General features: G+C 31.8%; 2 protein-coding genes across 3 annotated transcripts; both read left to right on the forward strand.

Annotated features, from left to right (window-relative positions):
• Positions 1-3560: 3560 nt before the first annotated feature.
• On the forward strand, positions 3561-7072 carry LOC120262489 (alpha-1,3-arabinosyltransferase XAT3-like). Of its 2 annotated transcripts, none has more exons than XM_039270621.1 (4): positions 3561-3805; positions 3963-4073; positions 5728-6596; positions 6718-7072. In XM_039270621.1, the coding sequence occupies exons 1-4, from the start codon at positions 3733-3735 to the stop codon at positions 7000-7002; spliced, it is 1338 nt and encodes a 445-aa protein (XP_039126555.1). In that variant the 5' UTR covers positions 3561-3732; the 3' UTR covers positions 7003-7072. The 2 variants fall into 2 exon arrangements, with proteins under 2 accessions (XP_039126555.1, XP_039126554.1); XM_039270620.1 differs by having other exon boundaries at positions 3562-3829.
• Positions 7073-7757: 685 nt separating this feature from the next.
• On the forward strand, positions 7758-13964 carry LOC120262385 (rRNA N6-adenosine-methyltransferase METTL5). The gene is made up of 9 exons (XM_039270485.1): positions 7758-7817; positions 7933-7989; positions 9385-9482; positions 9672-9741; positions 11962-12010; positions 12697-12785; positions 12865-12912; positions 13411-13470; positions 13560-13964. Exons 1-9 carry the CDS (start codon positions 7758-7760, stop codon positions 13644-13646), a joined length of 618 nt encoding a protein of 205 aa, XP_039126419.1. The 3' UTR covers positions 13647-13964.
• Positions 13965-14054: the final 90 nt, after the last annotated feature.

Below are 14054 nucleotides of genomic sequence, written 5' to 3' on the forward strand. Positions count from 1 at the left end.
CAGGGTGCTAGATTTATATATAAATTCATAGTTTATCTATTTAAAAACAGAATACTTGTTCTTACTTTGAAATTTGAATGATTGAATTAGTGGGCATGTTATTTACTTTAAGTGCATATTTTAACTTAAATAAATTTTATTAATTTTTCTTAATTTTTCTCAAAAAGATGAAATCAATTATTGCCATATGTTTTATATTTTCTAATTAATGATTTATTGATAATAATATCATCATTTAACTTAGGGAAAATTATTTTTTAGTCCCTGAAAGTTTTAAAACATCCCAAATGCAGTCCTCGACATTTGAATTTATCGATGAGTCCCTCCTTTTTTTGACGTTTTACTTTTTCAATCACGGCGGTTTACTTTTTCAATTAATCGCAAACTACTCGTTAATTTATTCTATTTTACAACATGTACTTCCCGCTTAAAATATATAGTTTCCATTTAACATAGCGTGTTTTTGTTTAACCACATAAGTTTTCACTTAATATATAGCACATTTGCGTTTAAAATTTAACTTTTCCGCTTAAAATTATGGGTTTCTGCTTAAAATTTGGTGTTTTCGCTTAACCACATAAGTTTTCACTTAACATATAGCACATTTGCGTTTAAAATTTGACTTTTCCGCTTAAAATTATGGGTTTCGCTTCAAATTTGTTGTTTCCGTTTAAAAACTGAGAGCCAGGCCAGTTAACATCTGTTACCTTTATGTCAACATCAATCACCTTTATGTCAGACAGGTTTGAAAAATAACCTGTCAAAAAAAGGAAGGATGTTTTGTGAATACTCAAAGTCATTGGGTTTTTTTGTGAATACCTGAACTTTGGAGGGACTTTTTGTTCATTTCCAGTTTAACTTATCGATTTGCAAATATATTTATTTCTATAGTAGAGAATTCTTATATATTTATCATTTTTTTAAAAAAAAAATTGTTGTGTTTGGGATGGTAACCCATTTTAAATATAATTAAAAAGTTAACGACCACTGCCTAGTGCAATCGATTATCACTTATATGATGAATAAGCAAACCATGAATTGAATCTCTAGGTCAACAATATCATCATAATAATGTTCAATATTATTGTGTACCATGTTCCATATAAATAAAAAGTAAACAGCCACTAACTAGTGCAATGAATTGTTACTTAAACGATGAATAAATAGAGTGAGTGTCAAATCTCTAAGTCGGCAATACTATTGCAGTAATTTTCAATACCGGATAAACACTGCAATATTACTTTAATAATACTATTTATTCATTGTTCATTAAATTCTCTATAAAAGGATGTCATTTTTCTCTCCTCTAAAATTCCATGGCAATGAGATTTATTAGCTCGATTTAATTTTTAAAAAATGTTATGAATGTGCATATGATAAGACTCTAATCACCATATGTGATATTTGCCAGAATTAATAAATCTATAAGGATTGATAAACTACCGGTTTGTCTCTTGACAACCCTCTTGTGGGCCCGTTGGATGACGCTTGTTGCCTTTGTCAAAATAAATAAATATATAAATAAATGGAAATATCATGAGAGTAATGTGTATATATATATATATATATATGTTCGCTCTTTTGATTTTTTCAAGAAAAAATAAAAAACATTTTCTGACAACCAATGATTTAATGGCAGGAATACTTTTAATAGGTTTAAGGGGCCGTTTGGTTGCAATGAATGGAATGGAAAGGAGTGGAGGAGTAATGAAAATGAGAGGGATTGGAAAAGGCATGGGAATGAAAACTATGTTTGGTTGGAAGGATTGGGGAGGTAGTTTATTGGGAATGAGAAAAAGTGAAAAAGGAAAATATGATAAAATGACCGTCATGCCCTTTTATATAAATGAATATTACTATTATTATTATATATATATATATAATGAGGTGTGATAATTATTTTTTAAATTATTTAAATATTAAAATAAATTCATTATTATAAAACGATATTTAACTTTAATAGCTCACATGTGACACTATTTATTAATATCTAAAATTTTGTTAATATCATTAATTAACAATTAATTAACCATAATAAATAATTATTTAATTTTAATTAAAAAATTAAGTCATAATAACCATTCATATCAATTATGATTCACTTTAATTACAATAATTAAGTATTAAATTAAAATAGTTCACTTTAATATTATTTATTTATTTATTATAATTAATATTGTATTTAAATATTTTCGGATTAATTATTCTTTAATTATTATAATAAATTATTTAGATTAATAGATTTATAATTAAAAATAAAAAAGGCAAATGAGTAAATTTCACACATCATAACCCTCATTCCCTCACTCACTCAAAAATGAGAGGCATGGGAACTCTCCCGTCACTCCTGACTCGCCTTATCAATGCCTCTCGACTCACAAATTCTCCACGTCCAAAACAGTGGTTTCTCATATATCGATGATTCCCATTGCTTTCCTTCAAACCAAACACCCCCTTAGTTGAAAACCAAAGGCATCCACAAGAAAGCAATTGGAGCATGTTTGCATGCAAAATTATATAGGTTTGTTAGGCTTCAATAATTGGTGTCTATTTATATATACAGATATATTATATTTGGTAGCATGTTAATTTCCAACCATGCTTTAATTTCATAAAAAATGCACTTTATATTAATTTGTAGGGACAAGGCAAGAAAAGGATTGAGGCAAGCTTCTCACTCACCGTCGGTGGACATTTTTCCGATCAAAATAATATGCATATTTTTTTAGTAATATATATATATATATATATTTCAATTCTTAAATGATGACAAGTTGAAAGGTGATTAATGGTCATATCAAAGTCATATAAGAATTTATTTATTTTTGGTGTGTGTCATATCTAGTTTTATGATTAATTTTATCTGTAATTTTTAAAAAATATTTCAATTATAAAATTATAACTATATTTTACAAAATAAACATTATTAACCAGTGAAATATGGTTTTTATTTTTTATATATTGATCATTATAGTTTAGTTTTGATAAAAATTAGTGAAAAAGTAACTAATTGGTCATGTATATATGTTGATACAAAATGAACCTTTTTAGTCCTTTTAAAAAAAATTAACCGAACTTTATAAATAAGTAATATGTATAAGTTTGGAATAAAGCAAGACTAGCAAAGAAAGGTTGTGTGACCACTCAATCAAATATGCTCATTTTAGAATATATAACAAGAAGCATCATATTCTTACTCTATAAACTAGTTATATATTTATGTTACAAGACTTAGTTTATATTTGTTCATTACCTACACCGACTCAATGCTCACAAAAATATTTAAATTAATTCTCACATAATAATCCAAGTTAAAGTTCTTTAATACCTTCAATGTATATATAATTAACCAAACCTTTTAATAAATTATATGCATAAGTTTGGAATAAAGAAGTGTAGGCAATGATAGGTTAATACAAAAAGGAAGCACCCAACCATCAAGCAAGTGGTGTTGTTAGGGAGTCACCATCAAGCACTAAAGAGAAAGACTTATATGGATTCTATTCAACTTAAAATTCAAATTAAAAATAAAAATAAAAATAAAGAGAGTGTTTGAAAATGGATGAAGGCTAAGGTGGTGGAGAGTTCTTTCTTGTGTCCCTCATTAACACATCACTTGGATTGAGATAAAGACTCTTCAACCAAAGGCCACTCATGCACATGCACTTCTAGTGAACCATGAGAGTATAAATCCAAGTGTGGGCAAAGAGAGCTTGTTTTCAAAGTAAAACCATGGCCAAGGGTTCAAGAAGACTACTTCTAGGGTTTCTCTTTGTTTCATTTCTCTATGCTTCCGTGCTTCGGTGTAACGTCTCCCCCATTCGTTTATGTATACTAATGACTACTCTGAGTCTTTTAGTTTTTTTTTTAATATTGGTAATTGGTATCATATCATATTGTTTTATATTAATTAATTTCTTTATGTTGATTAGTATGTTTTTTTTTTAATGTTTGATTTGAAGGGAAGTTGCCGATATTACATTGGCCAAGTAATTTGGGCTTTAGAAGCAATATCATAGGAGGAAAAGAAAGAGCGGAGTATTTCAATTTTCTTTTGCGCAAATTGGTAAGAGGTTGTTCTTTAAACTGCTCTTTTAATTATATTTTTTATTTTTGTTTATTAATTAACTTGAATTAATATTTGAAACTATATTACATGAACTCCATTTGATTTGAAATTTAAATTTTTAACAGGAAAAAAATTCCACTAAGTTTGTGAATCATAATGGCTAATGATTTAGGCAATAGAAAGATTGCACAAAGCTCATGTCTAACTACCTCATGAGGTCCACTTTCATCACTAGTGCCATGCACTTTGTTTTTTTTTTTATGCTTCCACCAAACTAATTATCATCCATTTCATTATCTTTTTTGAGTCTTAGAAGGCATGACAATTCATAATATATATATATATATATATATATGTAATTATGTATATCTAGTAGTGGTGGTGGTGGTTGTTTGTTTTATTTGTCAATGGTAGCCTTGAATAGGCCTTTATAGGCCATCTTCATTTGTACCACACAAGTGTGGTGCAAGGGATGGCATTTTAGAATTTGAGTAAATTTTGATATCTATAATATCAAGTTTTTAACTTATGAAAAACTCTTAAAATTTTATAAAAATTCAAGTTCAATAAAACATTTAAATTGGTGCTAAATGGGATTGTCATTTTTTTTTCATTTATTGTGATGTATAATAGTAACAATAAAACCAAATCAACTAATTATGTCAAACTCAAAACTTTATTAAAGTTAAATTTCTCCCCCTTTTAGAATATTGACTATTTATTATTTTTATTAATGTTATTTTTCACTTTAATCTCTTTACAACCTGCTCACTATTCTCACTTGGTATTTGAATTTGAAAAATTAACTAATTAATTTTAAATTTAGACACCAAAAAAATAAAGATACTTAATTCAAAGGAAAATAATAATAATATTTTCAAAAAGAAAAGTACGATGCTGAAATGAATTAAAGAGTGGGATAGAATAATAATATTAATAATATAAACAAATAAGAACATCCAAATGAGAATGAAATGAAGAAAAGGGCCTCAAATGTCGGTGTGGGGCATGACAAAGAATTTTTGGACCGCATTGTCAGGTTAGTTAGTAGACGAAAAGCCAGCTCTGCATGGACAAGTGCTTCTCACCAAATAAATAATAAATAAACTAGTGATATTCTTATTCTCACACACACACACACACACACACACACACACACACACACATATATATATATATATCATATTGGAGTGATTTGTGGGTGAAAATAGATCATTCAAAGTGTTTTTTTTTATTTTTTATATTACACTTATTTTTATCAAATATTACATTTCAGACATTAAACGGTGCAATTCTCTCAAAAGTTATATACAAATTACGAATATATTTAAATTCTCAGTCTTTATGCATGTACATAGTAAAATTAAATACCAACTATTCTATTTCAGCGGTGTTTGATGAAGCAATACTAGGTCCATTTTATTTGGATTTCATAATTTTGTATTTTATTTTTTAATTATGTAATTTGTTTTTCATTTGAATTTTTTACCTCATATTTTTAAATAATAATAATTTACAACAATAATAAAAATACATACTATATATTCTTTCTCTCTGGCATGGTCAAATAAAAGCACTCCATTTCATTATAAAAAAAGAAAACTTTATTCCATTTCCTCTTATTTTTAAAACAAATTAACTTTTATTTTTCCTTGCAGGGCATGCAAAGAATGAGCTTAAACAAAACCACATAACCTACATATCAGATCAAGAATCAAACCTATGCATCACATCAAACCCAATTAGAATCACAACAACGCCCTCCCCAACCATCTACACAACTAACCCTAACCAACAAAACACCACCCAATTTACTCTACGTCCATACCCAAGAAAAACAGATGCCCTAGCCATGCAACGTACAACACCAATCACCATCCTCACAAACCCTAAAACCCCTCTCCCTCCCTGCACCACCACCTACACCTCCCCTGCCATCATTTTCTCCACCGGTGGCTTCGCCGGAAACTTCTTCCACGACATCAATGACGTCCTCATCCCCCTCTTCCTCACCGCCGGCCATCTTCGAACAAATGTCCTTCTAATCTTCGACTACCAGCCATGGTGGGCTATCAAGTATCGCCGTCTTCTCGCCTCCCTTTCGTCGGAGATCATCATCACTTCATCTTCTACTGACGTGCATTGCTTTCCGGCAGCTGTAATTGGACTCAAGTACCATGGAAACCTTGCATGTAATTCCTCTGATGTTCCCGGAGGTGTTACTATAAAAGATTTCATTTTTTTTCTACGTAGTTCTCTTGAGTTGAAACCAAAGAGAATGCATGTTGGACAAGAACCAGTTATGGTCATTCTTTCACGTAGGAAATCAAGAATGTTAGTCAATGAGGCTGATGTGGTTGAGTTAGCCAAGAAGATTGGGTTCCAAGTTGAGTTAGCCACAACTGAAATGATGTCAAAAGTGGATGAGTTTGCTGAGTTGGTGAACTCTTGCAGTGTTTTGATGGGTGTTCATGGTGCAGGACTAACCAACATGGTCTTCTTACAACCAGGTTCAGTATTATTGCAGGTCAGAAATATATTATTTCCATTCTTTTTCATCCTTAAATTAATATTAATATTGTTATTATTATATATGAATATATATATATATATATTATATATATATATATATATATATATATTTGCAGGTGGTGCCATGGGGATTAGATTGGGCTTCTAAGGCATATTATGGAAGACCAGCACAAGAGATGGGATTGAAGTATGTGGAGTATCATATAGCAGTAGAAGAGAGCACATTATATGAAGAGTACCCAAAAAACCACCCGGTTTTAACTGATCCTTGGTCTATTAATCTCAAAGGTTATAATATTAGTAGGCCAGTTTACACTGATGGGCAAAATGTTAAGCTTGATTTGGTTAAGTTCAGTGAAGTGCTTTCACATGCCAAGCAACTTGTTGTAAGCTCATCCTAGAGTTGAGATATATAGAAGGATATGATGCAAATTTGTATAGAAATTGGAGGAAGTTTATTGGTGGTTTTTATTTGTTGGAATTAACATAGTAAATTATGGGAAATAATATTGTTATGTGGATATATATATATATATATATATATATAAGAATTGGATATAAGAGGTTGAGGGGTCAATGTGAAAAATCATGCATTTCAGTAATTTTTTGGAACAACTGAAAGTAATTGAGATTTTTTCACATTGATTTAAAAAAAAAAAGTATAAAAGGGGCGTTTGCATATTTATATCTCAAAAAAAAAATAATTGAGATTTGCGTATATACCTTGTAAATGATATATTTACATGTATAGCCACAAATCTCAAAAATAAATTAGTGGTGGAAAAATAACAAATATAAATATATTAATAAAAAAATGCATTTAAATATTTTTCTCACCAAACATACCGTAAACTATTTAACCAACGTTACTAACACATAGTCATATATAGTCTCACATTTTATTTTGTATTTATTATTTTTATTTTTATTTTTTGATGGAGGGGGTATTTGCATGTAATTTTCTCTTTTTAAAATTATCCTTTAACAAATCATGGCTGGGTAAAGATTTCAGAAAGTTGTGTGCAAATAGAGAAATTTTAAGGGGGGTAAAAGCAAAAGAACATTTGCAAGCAGTGAAAATGTGAAATTTTTAGGGCGATTCGTGGATTGATTGATCCTTTTGATCACTGAGAGAGCGAGAAGGAATCCGAGAACGATGAAGCTGAAGCAACTGGAAGGTCTTCTTGGGAACCTCGACCAATTCTCCGATCCAAAGGTACCCTTTCTCCTCTTCTGCGAATCAATGCTTCTCTTTATGCGCTATCCCTTTTCCAATTCCATTCACTTTGTTCTCCACTTTGGATGATTCGTGATGAATTCCATTCGATCAGGTGGAGCTGGAACAGTACCCCACGGGTCCGCACATCGCGTCACGCCTGCTTTACATGGTAATTTTCAGCTTTTTTTATATGTTGTGGTGGTGTTTCCTGATCCTTTCTTTCAGAAAGATTGTAACTTTTGTTGGATGTTTGGATAAAGCTTGTTGCTTTGGACTGTTTTTCACTGTGTAACTTCATTTCCATATTGGCAATATGCTCGTCATGTTAGTTTTGTGAACTGATTGAAATGATTTAACTTGACTGAGAATTTTGAAATTTTTTCACGTTAGCGAAAGAAAAGCTTGAATTTTGCCTACATGTTTTGCGTCATGAGGTTTGGAGGTTCTGTGTTGTTGTGTAAGATATTGTTTTAGGAGAAATGCTGCACATCGAGATAAGGATTGGCCTTTCTTCTTGTCCCTCTCTCATTTCCCATTTATATCTTGATTGCCCTATCTGTAGTCCTGGACATGCAGCACATTTTGTGTAGTAGCAGATTTTATTGGAAGTTGTTCAGGAAAAAAAGATGGACTTATGTTTCTATCATTCAAGGCACCACTAGATACAAACATACCAAATAAAGCATAGAATAGAAACTGGAGGCCTGTAAATAGCTTCTGAGATGATTTTACAGTTGTTAGTATCACAACAATAAATATGTACAATAGAATTAGGAGTAGGGATGGTGAAGTGGAGGGTTGAGGTTAGCTTGATAGTTGATCAGGTTAAGAAAATAAATTTATACTCCCTGGCTTCTTGGCTATAAGATGAAGCTTAGATGAGATATTGAGTAAATGTTGGAGGGGCATAGTTTCAAAAACAAGGGCTTAGAGATTCATATTACTATATTTCACATACATTTTGCTATTTGTGACCACCCCCCCTCTTGTGAACTGTAGGCTGCTTCAAATCAAATTTGCAAGATGAACTTATTTTCATCATTTGTAGTATTTATGGTTTATTGGATGAGTTAGCTGATCCAATTAGAGTCGAGAGAAATCATTATCTGTGATCTTATGTGCTTTAATCAATGAAACATTTGTGAAAAAAATTGATACAACTTCTAAATACACATAACACAATTGTTTCTTTTACTGGGAAAGCTGTTTGCTCATCTGAGAAATGATGTGGTTTTGAATAGTTATGTAAACAAAATTATCGGGTCATTTACCGTATGCCCTTCACTTTCAAACTCGTCATGTTTGCAAAACTAGGAGGACTGTTAGTACATGTTTATTTGATTGCCCAACTTACATGGACAGTGTTTGGTATTGGAGAACTGTGGTCTGTGTGTCAGACTACCTTCATTGAACATTCTAATTTATTCTTATTAGTTATAGTTATGTTGTTTTGCAATTTTATTTACATAGTTTGTTCTTATGTTATTAGTTTTTGATTCGTTAAATTGTTACCAGTGATGGAATCATGTGTTAAAGTAAATGAATTTTCTATACATATTGCTAGGCTGAAAGTATGTTTGGAGATGTAAGTGGCAAGGTTGTGGCAGACTTTGGTTGCGGTTGTGGTACATTAGGTATTGCGAGTTCTTTATTGGGTGCAGAGTGAGTATTTTCTTATCCTATCAAAGGATAGTCATTGAGATTTTGCATCCCATATTTTCTTGCTGCTTCAAGCGTATTGTGTATTTTTTGTACGTTTGGCTAAATTCTTGAATATTCAAATTTTAATAAGTTTCTTGTTTGTTTTGTAGTTTTAAATTTAGATCTAACATGCTCATTTCGTTTGGGCAGGTATGTCATTGGCTTTGATATCGATTCACATTCTCTGGAAATTGCTTCTATAAATGCTGCAGAATTAGAGGTATTTTCTTAGCAAATTACATCTTGGCGCACACACACTCACACATACACATACACATACACATGTATTGCTTCTATTAATGCGCAGAATTAGAGGTATTTTCTTAGCAAATTTCATCTTGGCACACACGCGCGCACACACAAGCACAGATGTGCGTGCTGGGGAATGCAATTCCAGCTGCATTAAAACAACATAATCTTCATCTGATTGTTTTGGAAAAAACTGCTCTACATTATACCTGACTTCCTGCTAGTTATATTTATTCATAAGTATTGTGCGTGCCATTGTCTTCTAGAAGTTTTTGTACTCTTTTCTTGCTATCTTGATGGAAATGAGCTTTTCAATCCATTTCTCATCATAGGAGAATGAAATACTTGGTTTTGATGTTTGAGTTCTGTCCACATACCTGTCTGTGCTGACATAATTTTACAAGGCTGTTGTATACAGATCTCATTATGTTCTTGCATGCCGTCTTTGTACATCTTTATGTCACTTCAAGTTTTTATTTGGATGTTGAAGGATGGTTCAAAAAATGATAGTCAAGGACCAAGTAACCTGCATATAATTGGAATGTTTTTAGGGCTTTATGTGGATGTCTTCTGTGTTGGTTCTGGATTTTCCAGTTCTACACCTAAGTGATTTTAAATAGTTTGTTGAACTACCAAGAATTTTCCTAGGAATGATTTTCAAAATTCTCAACATTTTGTCCCATGCTGCAGCATTAGTTCAAGTACTCCTAGTTCATGTGCTGGAAATACATTGTTTAATGGCAATCAGAGCTTGTTGGTTCCAACACCCTGTATAATGCATTCAAAGCCGTGCCTAAGTGATAATTATGAATTATCCATGTCATCTATTTGCTACAGAGTGCTTTACACAATTCCTCATAAATCAAATTTATGATATGTCGCTTGTATTCTTGATTTAAATTCTAGGGAAGACCTTTATTGTTTCTAGTGACTTATCATGCCATGCCTTTATCTTAGATAAAGGGATAAAATTCTCTGGTTTTGTAGAGTTAATTTATACCAATATGTTCGTCTCAATATATTTATTCTTTTTATATGCTCAATGATCTTTAAAAATAACAATTAACAATAAAAATTCATACTCTTTTTCCTTTATAAGAATGTGCAATATCTAGTAAATCTTGTTTTAAAAATCTTTGGTGTTTCATTCTTGATGACTTGATTCTTGTATATTAAGAAAGTGTGGAGGTGTCAATGATCTAATTCCTTAATGTGGCACCACCTCTATCCAACACCTAAGAATAAAACTCCATGTAGGTCCGAGGTATTTTTCAAACATATTTTCTCTTGCTATTGTAGGCTTTCATGTTACCTATAACCGTTGTCGTGGCGTCAATCTGGTACATTTATTGGTCACATACTGTAGTTAGATGAGTTTTAACTTTATCCCCCTCTGCAAATCACACTTAAAGGGGTCTTTGGGCCCTTTAGCCTTTTTATCCAATGGACAAACCAGCATAGGCCCATCTCTTGCAATGAAGCAACTTGAGCTCAATTAAACGCAACAATCATCTTATGAGACAAAAGGAATGTAAGTAAATGACTTGGTCTTAATGGAGAAGAGGGAAGTAGTCCATCTGGTTGGGATACACTTGACTGGTTTTGATATAGTGCTGATTCCTGTACAATACATATTTACCCTTTATAAGATCCATTAGTTTTTGAAAGTAGTCCGAGTTTTGTTGGTTAACTGGTGTTAATAACCATGATTGAACAAAGCCCTTGTTCTGTAATCAAATCAGATGGGTATCTTTGAGTAATTAGATTTAATTGGGGATTGTGTCAAGGTAGGTGGTGCTCACTATAGGTAATCAAGATATGGAAGAGGTTCCTCAAGGAGAAGCCCTTTTGGCTAGTGTTCTACACATTCACAGCTGAAAACTTGTCATCCATGATATATGACTTTTAAATGTCTCTGGCCTTAGAGAGTTGTTTGTCATTTAATTTGATATGGTTGTGGTTATGGTTGTTGTGATTACAGCTAAATATCATCTATCTCAGAGATTGTGTATGCTTAAGTGTTTAATAGTCTTAAACTTATGCTATTAGTCAATTGCTTAATTCTTAGGATCCTTTTTTGGTACCAACTAATGTTGAGAAAATTCCTCCTTTTAGTTCTATTTATTTCAGAAAGTATGTTTATACTTGAACTTACATGTTGTCTTTTTGGGTAAAATTTTAATTTATGCAGTTAGATATAGATCTCATTTTGTGTGACATCAAGAGCTTAGGACTGAAAGGTAAATCCAACCTGTTCATTCATGCTGTTTCTGCTTGAAAATTTTCCCTTTTGTCCTTTATTGGCTGCCATTTAGTATTGGAGCATGTCCTTTCACTTAAGTTCTTGTTGAAAGTGCATAAGAGAATTTGATGCAATGGATCATCATGGCTTTTTGGTATTAGATTTATTTGGCGGGTTTAACTCAAGTGGGTAGCTAAAAATGGTCCTAGTCAGAATGTGTTGCTATTATTTCTTTTATTTTAATGGTGGTCCAATATTCAGGCTATCTATAGCCTTCTCTCTCATTCTAATTCCATTTGTCATTTCAATTAGCTTACCCTTGTGGTCATTTCATTATTCTAAACAAGTAAATAAATGACCTTATGAATAGATAGACTTTAAAAGGGGGAGTAGAGCACACATTGTTAGTTTGAAATGCCATTAGCCCTTATTTATATTAGTGAACATTCATTATATTTGTTTAATGATAAAGTTTTATTCAAATGTACACTTTCCCTACTAACCTTGGCATTTGATGTGACTTTTCAAAATTATTCTTCAGTTTTAAGAAAAACAATTGTTCCCTAAAACTTGTATACCACTAATTTTAAGCTTTGAAAACCATTTCTTTTTGGCAAATCATGAAAAGAAGTAAATTTCCAACTTTGTTATATTTATCTTTTTATTTTGAAATGTGATATGCAGGCAAATTTGTAGATACTGTTGTGATGAATCCTCCCTTTGGGACCCGAAGGAAAGGAGTGGACATGGAGTTTCTTAGTGTGGCTTTGAAAGTGAGTGTGATTTTTCTTATTAAGTTTGCGAGTTTTATCCTCTCTATTTTTTTGTCATAGAATTTATGATTGTCATCAGGTTGCTTCCAGAGCTGTCTATTCTTTGCACAAGACTACTACCAGGGAGGTGAGTTTAAACATCTGAGAAATCGAACTGCAAATTGTCAACAACCACCATAGCTTTATCCGTCCTAGCAGATATGTGATTTGCTGCAAATGTAATTATGCTCTTAAACTCGTATGCATGACTTTGTCTCCTAGACATTGTTTAGTGGTTGCCTGCAATATCATTGGCTCTATTCATGTAAAATCTCTCATGTTGCAGGTTCCGTTTGACTTGCTTATTGTAGTTCAACTTGAGAGAAATTAGATGATACATGACCAACTGAACACAGTGAACGTTTAGTTATGACATTTTAGTTTGTTACTTTTCATTAGTGCATCAAGCATGTCATGTAGCACTAAATTGAGCACACATCATCTATGCAATATATATACATTTTATCAAGTACTATTTTTAGCATTACATTTTGTTAGTTCTCTACTGGGCTTCTTTGTGGTTTATGCATGCATCTCATAACGTATGGAACACTGAAATACTTTTGAATTTGTTAAATATGTACAGCATGTTAGAAGAGCAGCTTTACGCGATTACAATGCCAAAAGTGCTGAGGTTTTATGCGAGGTATCACTGGTCTGTTATGCAAATGTGTACAGTATAGTTTGTTCGAGTGATGTTGGTTATCTCACTATCTTTACTTTGGTTATTTCCAGCTTCGGTTTGACGTGCCACAGCTCTACAAGTTTCACAAAAAGAAAGAAGTTGACATAGCGGTCGATCTCTGGCGCTTTGTCCCCTGAACCGGTTGAACAGATTTAAAGACTACAGAATCAAATTCCGAAGATATTATTGATGCAAGGAAGTAAAATCCACAAGCTACTTACTGATCATATCAGAAGAGAATGTTGCTCAAACTGATCAATCCAAACCCTAAAGACGATATCTGTAAGTTGTTACTTGCTCACTACTCTAAAAACTATGCAAGATTTACTAGACCTTGATATTATAATATTGACAGACTATCTTCTTTGTAGATCAGTCAGAAAATGAATTACCTAAGTTTGATGTTTGACCTAATTATGTTTTAATAATATATAAATTGCATTTTCTTTTGTGTACATCTCACTCGATTAGAAGTTTAAGCATTAGTCTTGTGCCCCATCATGTTCATTTTTTTTTATTAAGAAGTGCATCAGCAATGTGCAACG

Source organism: Dioscorea cayenensis, chromosome 5, assembly GCF_009730915.1.
Source record: "Dioscorea cayenensis subsp. rotundata cultivar TDr96_F1 chromosome 5, TDr96_F1_v2_PseudoChromosome.rev07_lg8_w22 25.fasta, whole genome shotgun sequence".
NCBI lineage: Eukaryota > Viridiplantae > Streptophyta > Magnoliopsida > Dioscoreales > Dioscoreaceae > Dioscorea > Dioscorea cayenensis.

Coding starts and splice junctions, on each gene's coding strand:
- LOC120262489 (XM_039270620.1), top strand. CDS start 3,733: ATGGCCAAGGGTTCAAGAAGACTACTTCTAGGGTTTCTCTTTGTTTCA. Junction 4,074..5,727: donor TTTGCGCAAATTGGTAAGAG/GTTGTTCTTTAA, acceptor TTTTCCTTGCAG/GGCATGCAAAGAATGAGCTT. Junction 6,597..6,717: donor CAGGTTCAGTATTATTGCAG/GTCAGAAATATA, acceptor ATATATTTGCAG/GTGGTGCCATGGGGATTAGA.
- LOC120262385 (XM_039270485.1), top strand. CDS start 7,758: ATGAAGCTGAAGCAACTGGAAGGTCTTCTTGGGAACCTCGACCAATTC. Junction 12,786..12,864: donor TTCTTAGTGTGGCTTTGAAA/GTGAGTGTGATT, acceptor GATTGTCATCAG/GTTGCTTCCAGAGCTGTCTA. Junction 12,913..13,410: donor ACAAGACTACTACCAGGGAG/GTGAGTTTAAAC, acceptor AAATATGTACAG/CATGTTAGAAGAGCAGCTTT.